This window comes from Myotis nattereri (assembly GCF_964212035.1).
Source record: "Myotis nattereri genome assembly, chromosome: 1".
In the NCBI taxonomy this organism is placed as follows: Eukaryota; Metazoa; Chordata; class Mammalia; order Chiroptera; family Vespertilionidae; genus Myotis; species Myotis nattereri.
The window spans coordinates 48,043,049-48,066,614 of record NC_138075.1 but is presented as its reverse complement, the minus strand read 5'-3'; the positions used below and the strand labels follow the sequence as shown (position 1 = coordinate 48,066,614).

The following is a 23,566-nucleotide window of genomic DNA, read 5'->3' as shown; positions in this document are numbered from 1 at the left end:
AGCCCAGAAGCCGGGCTCACAGCTGGCGAGCACAGCGGTGGTGGCAGGAGACCCTCCTGCCTCCATGGCAGTGCTACGGATGGCCATCAGTAGGCCATCCCCTGAGGGGTGCTGGACTGCGAGAGGGCGCAGGCCGGGCTAAGGGACCCCCTAAGTACACAAACCTCGTGCACCGGGCCTCTAGTATATATATATTAAGTTTTTGAATCTCCTTAAAAGATAATTGCCTGTTTACAGCAAAAATAATAACAATGTATTATGGGGCTTTATAACATATGTAGAAGTTAAGTGTGTTACAACAAAAGTACAAAGGCTGAGAAAAGGGAAATGAAAGCACACTGTTGTTAGATTCTGTTAGTATACATGAAATGGTAAAACATTACTTAAAGATAGACTGTGACAATTAAAGGTGTATACTATAAACCTAAAAGTAAATTCTAAAAATATAATACAAAGTATAATAAACCAACAAAGGAGATAAAATTTTTAAAAAATCATTTAATCCAAAGAAAGTAGAGAAAGGGGACAAAGTACAGGTGAGATAAACAGAAAGATGGAAAATTTAAGCCCAACCATACCAATAATCACACTAAATGTCAATGATGACCCCAATTAAAAGGCAGAAAACATCAGGTTGGATTTTAAAAGGCAAGACTTAAATATAGGCTGCCTTTCCGAAAACCACTTAAAATATAAAGACACAAATAAGTTAAAAGTAAAATGATGGGAAAAGATATACCACCCAACACTAATGAAAAAAATTAGAAGTGGCTATATTTATACCCGACAAAACAGATTTAAGGGCAAATAATAATACCAGGGATAAAAAGAGTCATTACATAATGATAAAGAGGTCAATTCATTAGGAAGACATAAGAATACTAAATTTTTATGGACCCAAAGACAAGGCTTTAAAATACATGAAACAAAAACTGATCAATGAAAGGGGAAATAGACAAATCCACTATAACAGAGGTTTTAACACCTCTCTCTCAATAACTTATAGAATAAGTAGACCAAAAATCAAAATAACAAAGACTTAGATCAGGGGTCCTCAAACTACGGCCCACAGGTCACATGCAAATACAAATATTGTATTTGTTCCCGTTTTGTTTTTTTACTTCAAAATAAGATATGTGCAGTATGTATAGGAATTTGTTCATAGTTTTTTTTTAAACTATAGTCTGACTCTCCAACGGTCTGAGGGACAGTGAACTGGCCCCCTGTCTAAAAAGTTTGAGGACCCCTGACTTAGATAATACTAAAAACCTACCTGACCTAACCAACAATTTATAGACCACTCCACTCAATAATAGCACAATATACACTTTTAACAAGTGCAAGTGGAATATATTTCAAACAGACCATATTCTGGACCATAAAACAAGTATCAATAAATTTAAAAAGAAGATGGTGGCATAGGTAAACACCGGAGATTGCTGCCTCGCACAACCACTTAAAAAATACAACTAAAAGATGAAATGGACATCATCCAGAACCACAGAAAGGCTGGCTGAGTGGAAATTCTACAACTAGAAGGAAAGAAAAAAGCATACCAAGACTCAGAGGAGGTGCGGTGCGGAAGTAAAATACAGAGGTACAGAGGCGCATGCAGAAGGGCTGGCGGCTGAGTACAGGGTTGTCTTTTTCAATCGGGAGGGAGTCTCAAGCTCTGAGCTCCAGTTCCGGCGAGTCTCTGGGGACCCAGACTCATACGGGAGAAACTGGACTGTCTGGCATCAGTCGGAACTCGAGGGTAGCTTTCTCTCAGGGGTGCTTGCAGCGATTGCCGGGACACTGAGAAGCAGGGCCTCTGAGGGCAGGACTGAGAGCAGCCATAACTGCTTGCTCTGCCCTGTTGATCCCCTGGGCTGGGACCCTGCCCCACCCAAGCTGTGCACGGAGGCTTTTGCATATGAAAAGCCTGGCCCTTTGCAAACTGATAATAACCTAACAAACTGCAGCTGGCCCAAGGCCCCAGGGCAACTTGCATTGCTTCACAGCTGGCTGCTGCTGGATAGCCTCAGGCAGAGGCTAGATTAGCACCTCTTTAGAGATCCATGAGCCAGTGTGCCTGGTGGTCAGAGTGGGACCATCCAGATTGCAGCTCCTTGGATCCATAAAGGACACACTCAGGGGGCAGACTCAGTGAGCACCAAAGTCCCATTGAAGCAAGTCTTGTCCCGGAGGGGTGTCTCCAGCACAGAAGTTCTCTCACTGCAGACACAGCTGATTCTCACAGCCAATTGGCCTGGAGGTCAATCCCTCCCAGTGTTACCTACAACAATCAAGGCTTAACTACAACAAGACTGTGCATAAAGCCCACAAGGGGGTGCACCAAGACTGTCTACCTCAGGTAATTGGGGAGGCTGAGCCACTGGGCCCTATAGGACACCTAGCACAGAAAGCCACTATATCAACACAGCGAAGCATAAAAAAAAATGAGGAGACAAAGAAACAGGACTCAAATGACAGAAATGGAGGAAAGCAAACGACTGGATATAGAGTTCAAAACCACACTTTTAAGGTTTTTCAAGAATTTTCTAGAAACCGCTGATAAACTTAATGAGACCCTCAAGAAATCTAGTGAGACCCTTGAGGTTGTGCTAAAGGACCAACTAGAAATTAAGCATACACTGACTGAAATAAAGAATATTATACAGAATCCCAACAGCAGACTAGAGGATCACAAGAATCAAGTCAATGATTTGAAATACGAAGAAGCAAAACACCCATCCGGAAAAACAAAATGAAAAAAGAATCCAAAAATACAAAGATAGTGTAAGGAGCCTCTGGGACAGCTTCAAGCGAACCAACATCATAATTATGGGGGTGCCAGAAGAAGAGAGAGAGCAAGATATTGAAAACCTATTTGAAGAAATAATGACAGAAAACTTCCCCTACCTGGCGAAAGAAATAGACTTACAAGTCCAGGAAGCACAGAGAACCCCAAACAAAAGGAATCCAAAGAGGACCACACCAAGACACATCATCATTAAAATGCCAAGAGCAAAAGACAAAGAGAGAATCTTAAAAGAAGCAAGAGAAAGACAGTTAGTTACCTACAAGGGAGTATCCATACGACTGTCAACTGATTTTTCAACAGAAACTATGCAGGCCAGAAGGGAGTGGCAAGAAATATTCAAAGTGATGAATACGAAGAACCTACAACCAAGATTACTTTATCCAGCAAAGCTATGATTCAGAACTGAAGGTCAGATAAAGAGCTTCACAGATAAGAAAAAGCTAAAGGAGTTCATCACCACTAAACCAGTATTATATGAAATGCTGAAAGGTATCCTTTAAGAAGAGGAAGAAGAAGAAAAAGGTAAAGATACAAATTATGAACAACAAATACACATCTATCAACAAGTAAATCTAAAAAATCAAGTGAATAAATAATCTGATGAACAGAATAAAGTGGTGATTATAATAGAACCAGGGGCATAGAAAGGGAGTGGACTGACTATTCTTGGGGGGGAAAAGGGGTGTGGGGGATACGGGAAGAGACTGAACAAAAATTGTGCACCTATGGATGAGGACAGTGGCGGGGGTGGGGGGGGGGGTGAGGGCCGGCGGGGGGGCTGGGAACGGGTGGAGGGGAGCTATGGGGGGAAAAAGAGGAACGACTGTAATAATCTGAACAATAAAGATTTAATTTAAAAAAAAATTTAAAAAATTCAAATTGTACAGGGTATGTTCTTTGATGATAATGAAATTAAATTAAAAATCAAGAATAGAGGTATTTGAAAAATTTCCCCAAATTTGGAAACAAATACTGTACTTCTAATTATGCCAAAGAAGATATTATGGTAAATGAGAAAGTACTTTAAACTGAATGAAAATGAAAACACAGCATTTCAAAATGTTTGAGTTGTAGCAAAAGTATTGTTTAGAGGAAAATTCGTAGCACTAAAAATACCTATATTATTAGAAAAAAACCAAAAGGATGGTTGCCAGATGGGAGGGAAGCTGGACTAAAGGGATGGGTGAAAAAGGTGAAGGGAGTAAGAAGTACAGATTGGCCCAGTGGTTGAGCATCAGCCCTTAAACAGGAGGTCACGGTTCTATTCCCAATCAGGGCACATGCCCAGATCGCAGGCTTGGGTCCCCAGTAGGGGGCATGCAGGAGACAGCTGACCGATGTTTCTCTCTCACTGATGTTTCTGTCTCCCTCTCCTTTTCTCTCTCTAAAATCAATAAAAATGTACATATTTTTTAAAAGTACATATTGGTAGTTACAAAATAGTCACCAGGATATAAAGCACAGCAAAGGAAATACAGTCTATAATTTTGTAATAATTATGTATGGTACCAGGTGGGTACTAGATAAATCAAAAGGATCAATTCATTAAGTTAAATAAATGTCTAACCACCATGCTGTATGCCTGAAATTAATATAACATGGAATGACAACTGTAATTAAATAAAAAATTTTCAAAATTTTTTTAAAAAAGGACTAATATAATTGATGTACAGTATGTTATTTCCCTCCCAAATAGCCATAATTCAATCTAGAGACTCAAAATACAGAAGACAGCTCATTTTGATGGGGCAGACTATCCCCCATAATTAAAATCATTGCTTTTACCTCCATGAAGACAAAACACAATGCCTACATAATAAAGTCTCACACAATTGGAATGTCAAAACGTCTGGGTGTCATAGCGCATGATAATACACGCACCTGTGCGGTTAGCTGGCCTTGCTGACTGGGAATCAGGAGAAGTTAAGCTTTGTCTTCTTCCTACTTCATCAGAAGGAGAGGTTGGTAATGATGATATTGGAGGAGTCTGTGCACGACGTGTGGGAAGTACGGTGGTAGTTGGGTAACTAGAGAACATTTGCCTTTAAAGAAAACAATGTTAGTATAAAAATCCAATTACAAAATACAAGGTGGGCAAAAGTAGATTTACAGTTGTTCATATGGAAAATACAATAATTAATAAATAATAATACAAGAATAAACTCTATTGCATACTCACAACTGTAAACCTACTTTTGTCCCACCCTGTATATACATCACAGTCTTATAAAAGAATATGTGACCTGGAAAACTACACAAGTTAGCTATAATTAATTGGGGTGAGGAAGATTCCACAGTTTTAAAAATCATTATCTCATAAGATAATCTATACAAGTAATACAAGTAATCTATACAAGTAATAATACCTTATCATTTGTTCAGCAAAACGCCAATAACATAGCATGTGGGGGAATACAGCAATAAACAAAACATTTTTTTAAATCCCTGTCTTAAGGAGCTTTCCTCTACTATAATACCAAGAAGACAGGGATATTTTGACAGGCATACAGCAGTTACAGGATAAAAAAACTTGTACAGATAGATAATTTACAATTACTTCAAACATAAGTTCACTAGCTAGCCATGAAATTATTCACATGGATTCCAAGTAATTAACTATAGGCAAGTTACCAAAAGAAAAGATAACTGCTCAGTCACCCAGCACAACTGAAATATAGCATAAGAATGAGATACCAGCTGTGTAAAGGAGACAAGATATAGAGAGGCAGACCCCTCAGGCTGAGAAGGCAGACACTGGGTAAAGAAGAAAGTCCAGGAAGCTCCTCACCGACTGACTGCTCTTTCGATTTATTCAATAGAACTAATAACTTTTAAGCATCAAGAAAGCATTGTCGATGCACTCAAATAATTGTAAGATCATATTTATGTAAGAGGCACTTGTTCCCTGATTTCTGATATTCGGAAGGCAGACACAATTGCAGCTCTAATATAGTCCCAGTCAGTAACAGGAAAACAAAGACTAAGAAGAAAGGAGGGGTCACAAGCCCTGGTGAATGGTTCTGGGAGCAAGGGAGCATTATTATACCACTGAATCCCATGCCTACACTACAGAACCTGAAAGGCAAAAGGAGTCATGGTGCTATTGATCCTCTATGGATGCCTTGAATTCTATTAATTGCTGGAGGAATTAAAAACCATATTAGAATATTCTATCATTTCTCTCTTCTTGCTTTCTTAAACAGAAGCACCTCCTGGATCTGTGTTACTTAAGTGAGAGCTAAGTGGGAGGAGATGTGTGGGGAGTGAGCAATAGTAGCTACTAGGATTAGTGCTCCTTCTGCCCCAAACCAGAGCAATAATTCTTTTTTTAAAATTTCTTTATTGATTAAGTTATTACATATGTGTCCTTATCCCCACATTGCCTCCCATCCCCCCCACTCATGCCAGGGGGTTGAGGGCATGAGACAGAGCAATAATTCTTAATGTGTGGCCACTGTGTCAGAATTATTGAGGAAACAATTCAAATGCAAATTATGTGCCCCCACCAGACCTAGTGAGAGACTTGGGGAATACATCCCCAGAGCTTTAAAAAGCCTCCCAGGTAGCTCTTGTGAACACCAAATATTTAGAATCATTACAATAATAGCCACTCTCCCTAAGAAGTCAATCTACACACAGGGAAATAATAGTAACCCGTCAATTAAGAGAAGGGGGAAAAGAAATAAGAAAAAAGGATACTATTCATTTTCCTTCCCTTTATTTCACTTAAGCCCTAGGTGAGAAAGTTCACAAAACACTCCCTCCCTAGAGATCTCCTCTCAAGGTTTTTGGTTTGTGTATACATCTGGTAAACTGAAGCAAAAAGAAACTGGAACATTATTTGAAATTTATAAATCTATTAAAATAGGGTTGGTTGAAGAAGCATCATAAGACACACTCTTTCATTTGAAAAGTAGACTTGCTTGATCTTATTAATAAGAAAGAAATAAAGAATAAAGAAATTATTCTAAAGGGAAAATAACCTGAGAAAAGAAAATTAACTCATGGAGGCAAGCTCTTTCTTAAAGTTGTAACAATCAAAACACAAGAATTTACTTTTTCAGGGAAAACATATTCAAAAGCCTAGCCAAAAAATGAAAGAACCATTATAAGGAGATAGAATAGTGCTGGAGTACCTGATTGGCAATGGAACCATTGATTAGATCTGGGACCAAAACTAGCTATGAGACTTGGGCAAGTTGTTAAACATCTGAAGGACATTTCCAACTTCAGTAAATTGGGTTTGACCATATGATCCTTTAGATTCCTTCTAACTCTACAACACCTTGATTTAGTTGGGCACATTCTTCATAAGAGAATACCTGTGTGCTCATAACCATAGGCATCAAATATGGCACAATTTAAAGGTTAACTTCCCTACCTGAGGAGACTTAGTGGCATCACTCCTGGGGACTCAGATGCAGGCACTGTTTCTGTGTCAGTGACTGGAGTGGTGGCAGTTGTGGTGTCCTCCAGCGAGCTACTCATAAAGGAAGTCGTGCTCGAGGCTGATGGGCTAGTGGTAACTGGAGTCTGTGCCTGCTGGGCTGGGTCACTTTCTTCAGCTTGTTGATCAATCTCTATAAACCAAGATTAAGAAAGTGGTAAGGATTTTTTTTCTTTCAAATGGGAATGGAAAGCTTTTAACCTTTAACTTGGAAAGTTTCTAACATATTTCATAAATATCAATTCTATAAAAGATTTACAGAAAAAATGTTTTTACATCTACACTGAATTCACTATTATCCTCATAACTGTAGACTCTACAGACAAAAAAAAAAGAACCAGCCCTTGTAATTATTCATTTCTTTCTATTAGGAAAGGTTCTCTTAAAAACAACAAAAAGTCTCATTTGTGTATGTGAGATTTGACCAGAGATTCCCTAAAGATATTTTATCATTAAAACTGTATTTCCTTAGCACTTTTATTTTGATGCCTATTTTTAGTCTTTAAGCAAACAAAGATGAAGACATGTAAATACAAGATTATGAAAACCTAGACAGAAACTCCATGCTCTGAAAAGGACAATGGCTCACAAAACAAACTACTCCTAAAAGTTGGGGGGGTTGTTGCTATAAAGATAGCTAATTCTATTAAGGTTTGCTAAATGGCCACATACTTTCATAAACATCATGATCTTAACACTCCTATTATATGCACCATGCACCTCTCTCTGCCTATTCACTGTCTAAGCTAAGACAGGAAGGAGAGGAGTAAAGAAAAAGGAAAGAAGAAAGAGAAAAAGGAAGGGAAGAAAGAATAACAGCAATTGAAGTTTCATTACAACAAGGGATTTTATTTTGTCACTGCTGACTCCTCAGAACCTAGGAGAGTACCTGGCACATGGTAGGCATTCAATAAATATTTACTGAATGAATCTCATTTTAATCTTAGAATTCAAATTATCTCCAAAGGTGAGGATAAAAGATAAAACTAGATTTTTTTACATACACTACAGGATCTATAAAAGTAACCCTTTAAAATGCCTCTGAGAAGTCATTAGAATAATATGTATTTTGAATCATATCAATAAATACTTGAGTATATTTTGTGGCATGAATTAAATTTCAGTTTTACAAAATGTAGTAGTAATTATTAAATTTGAATGCTTTATAGATTTAAAACAGAAAATTATAGGTAGATTATTAATATAAAAGAAACAAAAAAGAACTGTTCACCTTGCAAAGGAAAAATGACATGAAAATTGCTTTTGCCAAAAATATTTTTTTTATAAATCACTTATAGAGTACATCAGTTCTGACAATTATAATTTCAACAGCACAAAAGCATTTAAAAAAAATCAGATAACATACCTTGCTTAATTTTGCCCCCAAACTGGTCTTCCAAAAGCCCACTGACCACTAATTTATAGATCATGGCTTGAGCTCGTTCCAGATCAGCTAATCCCAATGCTCTCTTTATGGGGGACCGCATGACCGCTCGCTTCACCATGTGTCGCATCAAGAACTGCAGGGCTGCACGCATCTCCACGTCTTCGTGAACAACTGGAGAGCTTGCACAGTCTGAGTTGTGGCCATTTTCAGCCAGAACTTTTGGTATCAGCAACAGCTCAGCATATTTACTACAGCCAAGAAGAGCACTAAGTGATTTCATAGCACCGAGGTAGAGATAAGACAACTGGACTGCTCTGATTTCTGTCTGGGGTATGTCATGGATTTTGGACATGTGTTCATGATTTTTTCTCTTTCCTTCTGTTATTTGGTGTTGGTATTCCACACCTGGCAGGGTTGGATCTAAAGAAAATGAAGCTATTTCACCTTCTGATTTGGAGCTTGTAGTACCCTGACTTTTGACATCGTCAGAGGTTAGGCCTGTTCGCGTATCTAAAGCAGATTCACTCTCAGTTTTCTGCTCAATGTCCCCTTTCTCTTCAGACTCATGTCGGTGTTTTTTTTCATGTCGCTTGGTGCTCTGTTTGCCCATGTCTTCGTGAATGCCAGTCAGATACGTGAGGTCCAGCAGCACAGAAGCCGTCAGGCCTCGGAATCGCGCCACGTCAAAAGGCAGTGGTTCACAGGGTTCCAGATTATACAATGGAGTATCACTAGGCGACCAAAAAGTTGGGAAGCTTTAATAAAGATCAGAATGACACAGGAAGAAGCAAGTGAGGGATAGACAGGAGGAAGGTACAGAATATAATGTAGACAAAATAAGATGCATCATGTACACACTACAGAGAATAATCTACACAAGCTAGAAAAGACATTACAGAGAAAAATTAGTCTATTATGAGAAAATGGGGAGATGTGATGTTAAATGCAAAAGCAATGAGATGTGCATGTGCTTTCAAAGAATATTTACCATAATATAATGTAAGCCAGAAATTAGCAAAATTTCTGTGAGCCAAAAAGTATGGGGTGAGCAAAAGGAGGTTTACAGTGTGGGTACATGAAATACAGAGTTTATTCTTGCATTAGTATTTATTCTTGTATTATACATTTTTCCACAGGAATAACTGTAAACTTACTTTTGCCCAACCCATATTTTAGACCCTGTAGGCCAATCTCTGTTGCAATCTTTCAACCCCACTACAATAGTGTGAAAGTGGCCAATGACACACCTAAACGAAAGGGTGTGGCTATGTAATATTATTTATAAAAACAGGAGGTGGGCTAGATGTTTTCTGACAATTCCTGATGAAAGCTATTTGGAAAGTCTGTATAATAAATATAGCTTATTATGTGGGTAATGGCCATTTATAACCTATCCCAGAGAATGCATTGTTTCTTTAAAAAAATTGCTTTGTAATCTTCAATTAATGCTTCTAATTTATAGTTTAAGCAAAAATATAATCACATATTTCCTGATATTTGGCAAGAATTTCCAGATTTTTAAAAATGTTATAAGTATACAAAATGTAATAGAAAGCTTTAGCAAGTATAAAAAGTTTGGTGGTAAACATTTATTTTATTAACCTAAGTCTTGGTTTCAACTTAACCAAGGAACCAAGAGGTAATTGATCTGATTCCCAGTCAGGGCACATGCCCAGGTTGTAGGCTTGATCCCCAGTAGCGGGTATGCAGGAGGCAGCTGATTGATAAAGTTTCTCTCATCAATGTTTCTATCTCTCTATCTCTCTCCCTTCCTCTCTCTCTAAAAATCAATAAAAAGATCTTTTTTAAAAAGAATACTTAAAATCACAGATAATCGAAAACCTAATTTTAGTCACAAAAACGTTCTGTCATACATCCAAAGACCTCCTACACAAAATGTAATTGATGGATCTACTGGCTGGCTTTTTTTCTATCCCAGTGAGTAATGGAAATGTTCAAAAAGCAAGAAACTAAATGAAAAAATAGAAAAGATCCCAGTTAAACATAAACTAGTGAGCTTACCATTTCTTCAAAAAAAACAGAACAGAAACTATAAACTTTATAAATCACTAGTATTCCAAGGAACACAAATTTGGGAAATATTCCTTTAGAAATCACAGTACTCACACACAACTATATGAACAAAGGTATTTTAAAAAGTTAACTGGCAGCTCACCTAAACACATAATTTCTCACTGCCCATAGGCAATGGCCCATGTCACCATTACATTCTCATTTGTAACAAGTATAACTCAACAGACCGTACCTGATAGTAATTTCTGCTTCATCCCATTGGACCTTGGCAGACGTGCTGCCCTCTTTGACCACTCCCAGCAGTGTGGCATGGCGCCCAGTTTGCCTGTGAACACACCGACCTCCAACTCTAAGACCAGCATCAACTCCTCCTATCACTGCCAGCACCGGCCACACCTCTATGCAAAGGGTCCTCAGCTGCAGCTCTGAGAGGTCAGCAAGGCCATGTCTGTTATGTTTACTTTTCTCTTCCTCTTTGCTCTCCTTCTCCTCTCTCATTTCATTTTCCTCTCGGCTTTGAACCGAGCGGCTTTTCTTTAGCTTCTGACCTGACTCTTTAATACATATTTTAATTTTGTGCAGCCTTTCCATCATTTTTTTGTTAATGCAGTAAGTCCAACGGTCTGTTCGGTGAAGGATTCGGATAAGCTGAATAGTGGCCTCTGCCAACACCGCTGCTACTGGACTACAAATGGGGTCTCCTGGAAGTAAGTCTCGTGGTGTGCCACGCATCTGCATATCACAAATTTTTACCTGTAAAATAAAAGGAGTGGAAAATACATAATAGTAATAGTTCTCCCAAATTATTAGTCACTATAAATTCTGACATGTGCAATCCCATGTGAAACTAGTGTTTGGCCTCCTAATACCTGGTATTATATCACTGGCCCCAGTAAGGAGTGAGCAAATATTACAGATCTACTTAAATTAGTAGCATTATGATTCTCTGAAATAAGCTGCCCAGTCATTTAAAATTCCTGAAGCCCGTAAGTATCAGAACTGTTGTGGCCACACGAAAGATGGATACAGACTAAGGTATATGTGACTGATTCAATTTTATATATATATATATATATATATACATACATACACACACACACACACATATAAAAGCCTTGAGGATCTATTCTCTTTCATCCTCAAGACTCCAGAATAATACTGAGTTTTGGGACCATCTTATATTGTTCAAGGGGCAGAAAGAAAATCATAAATCTAGACAATTGGGATAGTCCCAATCTGAACACACATTTCAAGTAAGACTTATAGAGGTTAAAAGAAGAGCAAGACTTAGTTCAAACCATAACTCTGCACAGTCTTAGAAAATTTAATCTCACTAAACCTCAGCTTTTTCATCTAGTAGGTTACTTTAATAGTAATAGTAGGTTATTTTAAAGATTAAATGAGACTATGCACATAAATGCTTATTACTACAATGCCAGACACAGTAAATGTTCAAAAATGTCAATGGTTAGCCTGAAATTATAACTTTTGAAAATTTAAAAAATACAGTTAAAAGCAAAGACTAAAATGTAACTTTCATGATTAGGATTTACCGAGTCCAGGCCTTCCATTATAGAAATATTAGATATGAGACAGCGTGAAAACTTTCTACTAAAGAATAACTAGAAATTCTGAATATCAGATCTAGGCTGCACAACATCCTCAAGTAAAAGAATAGGGTGGAAAACAAACGGACCCACCAGTATAGGACACCATAGAGAAGTCTGTCTGGCCTAAGTTTTATATGAGGAGAAAAAGAGTTTATGAAAGGGTATCTCTTTAATACAGTCCTCCCAAAAGTTTAGAGATTGAATTTATACCAACTACAAGATCTGAGAACCCCTTCAACTGAATAAATGAAAGGTAGCTTCCCCACCACAGTTGGAATGTCCATTATTCTGCTAATAATACCTGATTACATTTAAGATTGTTTCTATATTTTTCTCTCATATTCATAATTGCCAATGAACCAGATTATCCCTAAAATATTTTCTTCTTTTTTCAATCCTTTATGGTACATTTTATTTCATTTTTTTAGGTTTTTTTATTTCAAGAAAAAATTTTAAATATAATAATATTACATGGAATAAACTTTAATATTTCAAGAAAAATGATCTTAACTATAATAATGTTACATGGAATAAATATTAATATCTCAAGAAAAATGATTTTAAATATGATAATGTTACATGCAATAAACAGCAATTATTCAAGAAAAATGATCTTACATATAATATTACATGCAATAAACATTAATATTTCAAGAATAAAAGAACTTTAAGTATAATAATATTACCAAAACTATACTAACATAGTATGATATCACAAAAGTTGTAGGAAATATTAAAAATCTGCAAATGACAGGATTACTTCTATTAAATTCTAGTATTTTTCCCTCTGGCTCTATTTTTATTTATCAGTTTACGTTGTTCATTATAATCCACAAATGAGTGAGATTATATGATATTTATCTTTCTCGGACTGGCTTATTTCACTTAGCATGATGCTCTCCAATTCCATCCATGCTGTTGCAAATGGTAAAAGTTCCTTTTTTACTGTAGCATAAATTCCATTGTGTAGATGTACCACAGTTTTCTAATCTACTCATCTGCTGATGGGCACTTAGGCTGTTTCCAAATCTTAGCTATTGTAAATTGTGCGGCTATGAACATAGGGGTGCATATATCCTTTCTGATTGGTGTTTCTGATTTCTTGGGATATATTCCTAGATGTGGGATTACTGGGTGAAATGGGAGTTCCATTTTTAATTTTTTGAGGAAATTCCATACTTTGTGAATGATTCATGTGCATTTGGGAAGAATGTACAGTCTGCTTCATTGGGATGAAATGTTCTATAAATATCTATTAAATCCATCTGATCCAGAGTGTCCTCTGGAGTCTATGTTTCTTTGTTAAGTTTTTAGAAGATCTGTCCAGGGAAGTCAGAGGGTGTTAAAGTCTCCTACTATGACTGTATTGTTATCAATCTCTCTGTTAAAGTCCTCTAGAAGTTTTTTTTATATATTTAGGTGCACCTATATTGGGTGCATAAATGTTTATCAGGATTATATCCTCTTGCTGGATCAATCCCGTTAGTATTATGTAGTGACCTTTGTTGTCTCTTGTGATGGTCTTCATTTTAAAGTCTATTTTGTCAGATATGAGTATTGCTACTCCAACTTTTTTTTTCCTTTTCCATTTGCGTGGGAAATTTTTTTCCATCCCTTCACTTTCATCCTGTGTGTGTCTTTTGTTTTGAGGTGAGTCTCTTGTAGACAGCATATAGTTGGGTCATGTTTTTGTATCCATTCAGCTACCCAAACCTTTTGATTGGAGCATTTAATCCATTTTCATTTAGGGTTATTATTGAGAGGTACTTATGGCTAGGTTTCTCTCTCTGTTTCTTCTTCTCAGCAATCTCTTACAAGCAATCCCTTTAGCATTTCTTGTAATGCTGGCTTGGTGGTGATGAACTCCTTTAGCCTTTTTTTTATCTGGGAAGCTCTTTATTTGACCATCTATTTTGAATGACAGCCTTGCTGGATATAGTAATCTTGATCTCAGATCCTTGCTTTCCATTACCTTGAGTACTTCATGCCATTCCCTTCTGGCCTTTAGAGCTTCTGATGAGAAATCAGGTGTCAGCCTTATAGGAATCCCTTTTCTCTTGCTGCCTTTAAAATTCTCTCTTTTGTTTTTAATTTTTGGCATTTTAATTATGATGTGTCTGGGCGTGGGTCTGTTTGGGTTTTTCTTGCTTGGGGTTCTCTGTGCCTCCTGAATTTGTGTGACTTTTTCCTTTACCAGTTAGGGAAGTTTTCTACCATTATTTCTTCAAACACCTTCTCTATTCCTTTTTTCCTTTCTGCCTATTCAGGCACCCTACTATTCTAATATTGCGTTTCACTTTGTCCCACAGCTCCCTTAAGCTGTTCTCCTGTTTCTTAATTGCTTTTTCTTTTTGTTCTCTAATTGAGTGATATTTTCAACTCTGTCCTCTAATTCACTCATTTCATCCTCAGCTTTCCCTAATCTGCTGTATATTCCCTTCCAATATGTTATTTGTGTTATGTCATTCTCTATCTCAGACTGTTATTTTTTCATAGTTATTATATCTTTTTTCATGCTGTGGAGCATCTTTAACATCATTACTCTGAACTCTGTTTCAGATAAATTTCTTATCTCTGCTTCACTTATCTCTTCTTCCGGATAATTCTCTAGTTCTTTCATTTGGGGATTCTTTGTTTCCTCATTTTGGTTGTCTGTTTGGGTTTGTGACTATGTATTAGGTAGATCCCCTACACCTCTCAATCTCTAGTGCAGGACAGTGTTAAAGGTTGTTTCTGACTAGTTGGATCAGGCAAAGACTCAAAGCCTCCAGAGACCACTTCTGTCTACAGACTAATAGGATTCTGACTTTAATTCCCCCCAGGCAATCATCCTCAGGTGTGGCAGGAGTTTTTTCAACAGTGTGGGGCAGTTGCTTCTGCCTGGAGGCTAATTGTTACTTTTAATCTCTTAAGTGGCCTTAAGGCAAGGTGTTTTCCAATAGGTGAGTCAACTGTCTTCACCCCAGGCAAGGCAGGTGTCTATATACGAAAGATGTCCTCTGCTGTGTGAGGGAATGGCTCAGCCCAGGAAACTTGGGGTGTCTGCCTTCTGAGCTCTATCCCCCATATCCCCACTCCTGGCTTCTGCTCTCACAGCTCCAGTCCAATTCAGTCTCCTTCTGCCAGAGCACAAGGTGGGTGGTTCCACAGGGAATTTTTGTGCATTGGCCCTTCAAGAGGGTGACTGAACTTTCAGCTGCCACTCCCTGGCAGACAGCACCCCACTGCTTTTCACAGCGAGGTGTTATGTGGGTACCCTCCTCAGATTTGGTGTTCTCTGATGGGGAGCCAGGCTTTGGGATTAGATCCCAGAGTTCTCAGTGGTACCCCCCCACAGCTGAGCTATCTCTCCGGGACTTACTTCAGTTGCCGTCTGTGGGAGCCTGGCTAGGCCTTTCACACCTCTGCCCCTCCTACCAGTCTCTATGCGGTCTACACCTTTGGACCTTGGGTTCTCTCCTGTGAATAGTCTGTTGATTATTCAGGAAGCCTTTCTGTATTTCAGTTGTAATTCCAGCTTGTTCCTGGGAACATGTCCATGCAGCATCCTCCTACTCTACCACCATTTTTAATCTCCTAAACTATTTTCTATAATTGTTATAATTGCACATATACTTGAAAGTTGACTCACTCTATTCACATTGTCAGAATATCAAATAGTGCCTTAATAAAAAGCGAAGGCAATTTCTAAAAGAAATCTAATCTTCTTCTAGAATAGTAAATTACCTGAGCAGGAATTTTTAATGGTAATAACTTATATTTATAAGCTCTATTTGATGTTAACAAGTATTAACAAATACTTTATGTTTTAGACTTGAGGTTTCATTACCTTTTCCCCTGGGTTGCTACTATAGAACATCACGCATGGGTACAACTCTGCTGCATCAACATCTTCAAAAGCTAATTTTGGTTCCTATAGTGTGGCACAGATGATGAGAAGAAAAGGAAACAAAATATTTTTAAAAATTGGTAATATCCAAAAGATTCAAAGCTCTTAGGAAACAGAACAAAGTTACTACAGCCAAATCTCATTTAACCTTACTAACCAAGGAAATTCTACACATAATAAATAATCCTAATTTGTTTGTCTGTTTCAACCATGTTACTGAAATTTTACTATCTTTCTGTTGTTGATCTGGTGATCTATATATATAAAAGCCTAAGCGACCAGCCGACCGGCCAGTAGCTATGATGCACACCGACCACCAGGGGGCGAATGCTCAACGCAGGAGCTGCCAAGCTGTGGTCACTTGGCAGCAGCAATTCTCGGGTGACGCACCCAGAACCAGAGAAGAGGGAGCCCAATTCTAGGGTGCGTCACCTGAGAACCGCCCTCTCACAATCCAGGACCCAACAGGGGATATCAGAGACCCCAGTTTCGGCCCGATCCCCGCACGCCAGGCCAAGGGATTCCACCAGTGCACAAATCCGTGCACCAAGCCTCTAGTAAATATATAAGAACCAAGAAGTATCAGAGAAAGGCAAAGAAGAATGGATAATCCATAAACTGAATAACTAGCATCTGAAAACTAATTTGAGTGTAAATAAAAACAAGAAAACATGCAATGCTTGTGAATGAGTTTTAGTACCTCTCCATTTTTCCCAAAGGAAATGGTCCTGGCTTCCATATCTAACACACAGGTAATGAAATCTCCTTGAGTAAAGCTGGACAATGTCAGAGTCTGTTCTCCATTGTGATAGAGGTTACCACTGTAGGCCCGATAGAGCCACATATCCGAGGTAGTACGGTGGTTAAAGTCATGTACTGGCCAACGAGAAACTCCAACACACGTGCCTTCATTACCTCTGTTTTCCTTCACAATGTAAAACTAAAATGAAAATGGTAACATTCACTAATATTAAAAAATCTGTTCATATACTATTAACTGCATAAATCAATACTGAGGAATATATTTATAAATAATATTTATCCATTTATGGAAACCTAAGTTTATTTTTATTTTTTTTAAATATTTTTATTGATTTTTTACAGAGAGGAAGGGAGTGGGACAGAGAGCTAGAAACATCAATGAGAGAGAAACATCGATCAGCTGCCTCCTGCACACCTCCCACTGGGGATGTGCCCGCAACCAAGGTACATCCTCTTGACCAGAATTGAACCTGGGACCCTTCAGTCTGCAGGCCGATGCTCTAGCCACTGAGCCAAACCAGTTAGCGCCTAAGTTTATTTTTAGACCAAGTGAAACTAATATATGAATAAAATAAATTTCATAATTTTGTAAAGATTTTTCAACAAAATTAATTTTTACCTTGTAGAACATTTAGTTATTTAAAAAAATTTTCAATTAGAGTTGACATTCTAGTGAACGTTAATATTTTATACTAGTTTCAGGTATACAGCACAGTGGTTAGGCATTCTTATAACTTACAAGGTGATTCCCCCAATAAGTCTAGTACCCACCCAATACCATACATAGTTATTATAATATTCCCTAGCTTGAGTACTTATTTTAAATAAGCAGTTTTAGCTTACATCTTAATTATGAAGCTGAGGAAGCATATATAATCCAGAAAATTATTAATGGGAAGCTTCAATTCTTTACATACAAATTATCTAACAACTCTCGTGTATACTTCTGTACAGGAAAGAGTTAATATAGCAGGCCTGAGACCGCTATCTTTAAAAATGCATGCTTTTAACACAGGTCCTTGGTTGGTATCTGGGAATTCAACTGGTAAAATATCCTACATTGATACAAAACTGTCCCAAAGTGGTAAGCGTGGCCTAGAATGTTTGAACAAACGATGTGGTCTATGTTGAAACCTGTTTTCCTTCTGGAAGTCTGGAATTTTGGTAATGACAGGCAGAGCATACCTTCATGACCAGCCCCCAGTAGAAATCTTGGGTGTTAAGTCTCTAACGGCCTTACCTAAAACATCACACACATGTTGTTGCATTTTGTTGCTGGGTAAAGAGTATGTTCCATGTGACCTCTCATAGGAGGGAGAGAACATAAGAAAGCTTGCACATGGATTCCTCCAGATTCCACCTGTATCTTTTCCCCTTATGATCCAGCTATGTGTACTTAATAAGCAAAGTTATTATAAGAAATCTTAGTCGTAACTACAACTACATGTTGAGTTCTTTAAGTCTTTCTAACAAATCTTTGAATATAGGGATAATCGTGGGGGTCTCCAACACAGTGATGGCAACCATGAGATTCACTCCAATTCCAACTCATTAAAATATAGTTATAGTCTGACTTGGGGAAAAAAGAGAAGTAGGGAAAGACAAAACTCTGGTGCCTGGTGGCTATGGAGTTACACCTGTTATGAAATAGCAGGTGAGTTGCTAACTGTTGAGAGAGGTAAAAGTTACCTATAGAATTAAAAAATAACAGATCCAAAACAAAACAAAACAAAACAAAAAAACAACAAAAAAACGATCCATCTCAAAAATATGCACTTCAGGCTGGAAAATCATCAGCGTCTAGCAGTGGTTCTGAACCTTCTGGCCCTTTAAATACAGTTCCTCATGTTGTGACCCAACCATAAAATTATTTTCGTTGCCACTTCATAACTGTAATGTTGCTATTGTTATGAATCGTAATGTAAATATCTGATATGCAGGATGGTCTTAGGCGACCCCTGTGAAAGGATCATTCGACCGCCAAAGGGGTGAGAGAAGAGAAGCCAAGGGAAAATTTGTTGTTTTTTACTCTAGACAGAAAAAAAAGGACCCAAATATTCCAACAAATAGACTTTAGATAGGCCAAAGAATAAACATTAGCTTGCAGTTGCTCTTTTCTCCAGGTGGCTGGGGAAAAGTTAAAAAATCCCTGAAGGTGCCCTGGCCGGTTTGGCTCACTGGTTAGAGCATTGGCTCTTAGACTGAAGGGTCATGGCTTCAATTCTGATCAAGGGCAAGTACCTCGGTTGCAGGCTCAATCCCCACCCTGGTCAGGGCACATGGGGGAGGCAACCAATTGATGTGTCTCTCTCACATCAATGTTTCTCTTTCTGTCCCCCCTTCCATTCTCTCTTAAAAAAAAAAAAAAAAAAAAGGAAAAGAATATCCTTGGGTGAGGTTAACAATAACAAAATCCCTGAAGATGAGTTTTGGGTAGACCAAAAATAAGAGAACTGTATGCTGCTCTTTCCTCCAAAAGAGAGGGAAAGGGGTATTAAATCAGTTCCTAGGGCTAGAGCAAAGCTTAAAAAGATTACAGAAAGAAAAAGAAAAAAGCCATGCCAACTATTTTCTTTAGTTTAGATACAACCACTGCTGTAGCAGTGCCTTTTATCCAATCAATTAACCCTATACAGGGTAAACTGACTGGTAAAAGTTTCAGTAAACTTGGGATCTGAGCAGGGGAAGTAAAATTTAAAAACAGCTGTGTTTTATGGCTACTGCATCTGGACGTATGATAAAAATGGATGTAAAATGTTATAGGCTTGTAACTTCATAAATGCTAAGAGATCATCCTGATCAGTTAAAGCTGCAAAGAAAAAACATGCTCGTGGGACACAACCTCCTTGTTGTTGTTTTTTTGCCAATTGTGGGTATACTGGAATTTAAACTCTTTAAGTATTAGAAATAAAACAGGTATCCATAATGATGATATTTTGCTATGGTTTTTGACTATTGGAGCCTCTGGAAAAAGGGAGACAAAATAAAAAGAATAGCAATTTTTAGAGTTGTAAAAAGAAGTTGTTTTTTTTTAAAATATATTTTATTGATTTTTTTACAGAGAGGAAGGGAGAGAGATAGAGAGTTAGAAACATCGATGAGAGAGAAACATCGATCAGCTGCCTCCTGCACATCTCCTACTGGGGATATGCCTGCAACCAAGGTACATGCCCTTGACCGGAATCGAACCCAAGACCCTTCAGTCCGCAGACCGACACTCTATCCACTGAGCCAAACTGGTTTTGGCGTAAAAAGAAGTTTTTAGTTGCCAATGAGTTCTTATAAAATCAGATGTCTGATTCAGCCTGAAGTGCCTATTTTTTGAGTGGGTAAATTTGAACTCAGACCGACAATGCTTAAAAAGGGCTTAGGAAAGCCTTATCACTTGGACTTTAAAAAACAGCTGTATGGCACTACATCTAGGATTTCTTGCTGTCAAAAAAGTTGCTAGCTTTTTAGAATCCTGAATTCACAGATTCTAATTGCCTGGACCTGACTCTAGGTTAAAACCTGTTACTGTCTCCTATGGGCTGTTTCAACCCAACATGAAATGTGCTCAACTAAAGGCGCAATGGACAAAACTCAAACTCTGGGACTATTGCAGATTTTGGATTTCTCTCTGGTATCATAAACTATGAAAACATCATGGATTCTGGCTGGACTGTATAGATCTCTTGCAAATGCCCCTGGGAAAGGTCTTACTTATTCTTAGATTTCTCACATAGAAACTGATTACCTTCCTAACTTGTGATTCTTACTGTAAGCTGAAAGTTGAAAGGGTATACCACCACAGGTATGACTGTTCTGATTACTCTTAACAAATTAGACTTTTGACCTCTTCTTGGGAATTTCCCACTGCTATTGACTTATTATGTTCAGCTTTTTGGTTTATTTGCTTATCTCTACATGTCTCATCTTTCTCCCGATATACATGCCTTAGTAGATGAAGCTCTACCCGGAAAGAGATGGATCTTTTCTTAGGCTGCTCACTGGATAAATGATTATGATAAAAGGAGGTAGAAAATTTGGTCAATCTATTTTGAAACATTTTTTATTTTTTTATTAGTTTTTAGAGAGGGAGGAAGGAGGAGAGAGAGGGAGAGAAAGAGAGAGAGAAACATGAATTGGTTGCCTCCTGTATACGCTATGTATATTTTTCACTCACTTTCCATTATATTAACATAGTACACAATGATAGAATATTTACGTATAATGGTTTTTTAAAAAGTAATTTCATACTTTTTTTCAAAAGAACCTGGAAAAAGGACTAAAATACAAAATGTTAAAAACTATTTGCAATTCTACGCACCTTCCACTGATAGCAACCAGAAGTTACTCCAGTTGATGCCAATCCATATCCTTTTCCTCCACTGCCATGAGTTAATATCTGTCCATTCTCCACTAGGCAACATTGAGCTTTCTCTGGGTCAAAGGATACTTCTTGTATAGGGAGATTCTCATCTTCTTCCTCCAACTCTCCTTGCTTCTACCAGAAAGGAAGCTGGGTCAGTATTATGCAGTAATCTAGATCTCACTTAATATATATTCTAAAATTGCTTGGTTTGAGCCTAGAAATAACTGGTATCTACTACATACCAGTTACTGTGTAGGCAATAAAAACACAATGACAAATATAGCATGGCCCCTGCCCATAAAGAGCTTACAATTAGGGGATAGAGAAACAAATAAATATGACCAATATTGTAGCTAAGAGAATAACAGAAGTTACATAACAGGTATATAGCAGCAAGATAAAAGTTTAAGTATCTAAATATGGTTGGAAAGGATAAGTAAGCATTCAAAAGAGAATAACTTGCGAGCTGGGTCCTGAATGATAAGGCCTTTAACAGCTGATTAAAGGAGAGAAAGGCATTTAGGGCAGTATGCATAGCATGTGTCAAAGTATGAAGGTGCAACAGAATTCATTGATTTAAAGTAATTGCAAGCAATGTGGAAGTTCTGGAGGAGGAGACTGACAGAAAAGGAGCCTACAAAGAGACAATGAAACAAAAGCATAAGAGGCCTTGAATGCTATTTTAATATTAAGTTTTACGCCCAAGAAATACTCCAACACTTAGATTAAATAGAAGAGGAACAACCAATAAAAGAGAATGGTAAGAAAAGGCCATTTTACTGAGACAGAAGGAAAGCCAGAAAAAGTGTGAAATCTGAAAACCAAAAGAAGAATTAGGTCCTTTTAGATGGATGGATTCAAGCTATTTAGGAGGTAAAATCAATAAGGCCTACTGACTACATGGATAGGGGCATTAGGAGATGTCTAGAGTTCCCAGGAATTCAGGGGTAAAGGTTTGAGGGGGAGACACCTGGGCTAGCACTTAAATTTGGAAGGTAATGCATATGGGCAGGTGTGACTGAGACTGCTGGAGAAGCCAAGGACAGATCCCTGAGGAACACCAAAGTTTGAGATGAAGACAAAGAGAAAGTGGCAGCAAAGGAAAGATGCCTCCAAAAGGAATCAAGAATTGGCAGAGAATAGATGAAGATCTGGGAGAAGGCAGTGTTCTGAAAACAATAGAAGGCTAGAGTTTCAAAAGGTCAAGTAAGACAGGGGGGAAAAATGTACCGTATTTAACACTTAGCTTTGTCATTTAATTTCCATACTTTGATGGAAGATAAACAATGAGGTTGAAGAGATAATGAGAAGTAAGGAAGTGATTGAAACATGTATAAGAGTACTCTTCTGAGAAGCTTAGCAATGTAGGACAATAGAGAAGATGTGGAGAGGAAACAGAATAATGGGATAGAACAAGGTTCCTCAAAGGAAAAGGAATCAAGAGACAGGATATTCACTTGTGCTGTCTAAAAATACCTTTTGGGGAAAATCGATTACCTGTAGTTTTATTTCTTGTTCTTTTTCCTTTATCTGAATAGCATGTTTGGCCTGAGCAATTGGTGTCTCCCACATACAATCCGACAAAAGGGAAAATAGGCGTTCAACAACCTATTTATTGAAGGAAAAAGAATAAAATTTGTAAAGATAATTTTAAGTTTAGGAAAAATAAAATCATTGCAACTATAATACTAAGTCACATGTAACATTTTATTATATCAATGTCCTACAGCTATTTTGGGTGGTTGCAATTTAAATATCTTTTTTTTTTTTTTTTTTTTTTTAGAAAGAGTATTAACTCACTAGAAAGTGGGTTACATTGCCCTCATGTTGCCTCACTATACAGACCTCTGAATAGGCCGCACAACCTCATGATTTCCCTGTAGATGCCCAAACCTAGTAAGAAATTTCACAGACGTTCCTTTCCTTCTGACCTTGTAAGCATTCACTATCCCCTCCTTCTTACACTCCATTAATTTCTTTCTCCTTGCTTAGAGATGAAATTATAAGAAAGGAATCTCAGAAGTAGAAGTTTTGCTACTGAGAAAATGACACATTTACAACTGAAGAAGCTCTAGGTTTAGATTTTGGTTGAATCATGTTGCAGATGTCAAAAACATTTTCTAACAACTTTAAAAATAGAAACCTGGGCCATTTGATCATCTTCTACACCAGACTCACAAGCTGGTAGCACAGCCTCAAGGACGTGAAGGGCAAGAAGCCTTGTTCTTAAGTTACCAACTAGAGGAATACCTGAGGAAGAAAAGACATTTTCTTATT

The 23,566-nt window shown here is 37.8% G+C and overlaps 1 protein-coding gene across 1 annotated transcript in view; it reads right to left on the bottom strand.

Annotated features, from left to right (window-relative positions):
* The window catches only part of HERC1 (HECT and RLD domain containing E3 ubiquitin protein ligase family member 1), a 189,617-nt gene that overhangs the window by 53,724 nt on the left and 112,327 nt on the right, over positions 1 to 23,566 (bottom strand). Inside the window, exons 32-40 of the mRNA XM_081094425.1 lie at positions 23,433 to 23,539; positions 22,787 to 22,897; positions 21,245 to 21,421; positions 16,874 to 17,113; positions 16,114 to 16,197; positions 10,907 to 11,427; positions 8,620 to 9,395; positions 7,188 to 7,386; positions 4,688 to 4,848 (exon numbers count right to left, since the gene is read on the bottom strand). Of these exons, the coding sequence (XP_080950551.1) occupies positions 4,688 to 4,848; positions 7,188 to 7,386; positions 8,620 to 9,395; positions 10,907 to 11,427; positions 16,114 to 16,197; positions 16,874 to 17,113; positions 21,245 to 21,421; positions 22,787 to 22,897; positions 23,433 to 23,539 (2,376 nt within the window). The remainder of the gene's footprint in view (positions 1 to 4,687; positions 4,849 to 7,187; positions 7,387 to 8,619; positions 9,396 to 10,906; positions 11,428 to 16,113; positions 16,198 to 16,873; positions 17,114 to 21,244; positions 21,422 to 22,786; positions 22,898 to 23,432; positions 23,540 to 23,566) is intronic.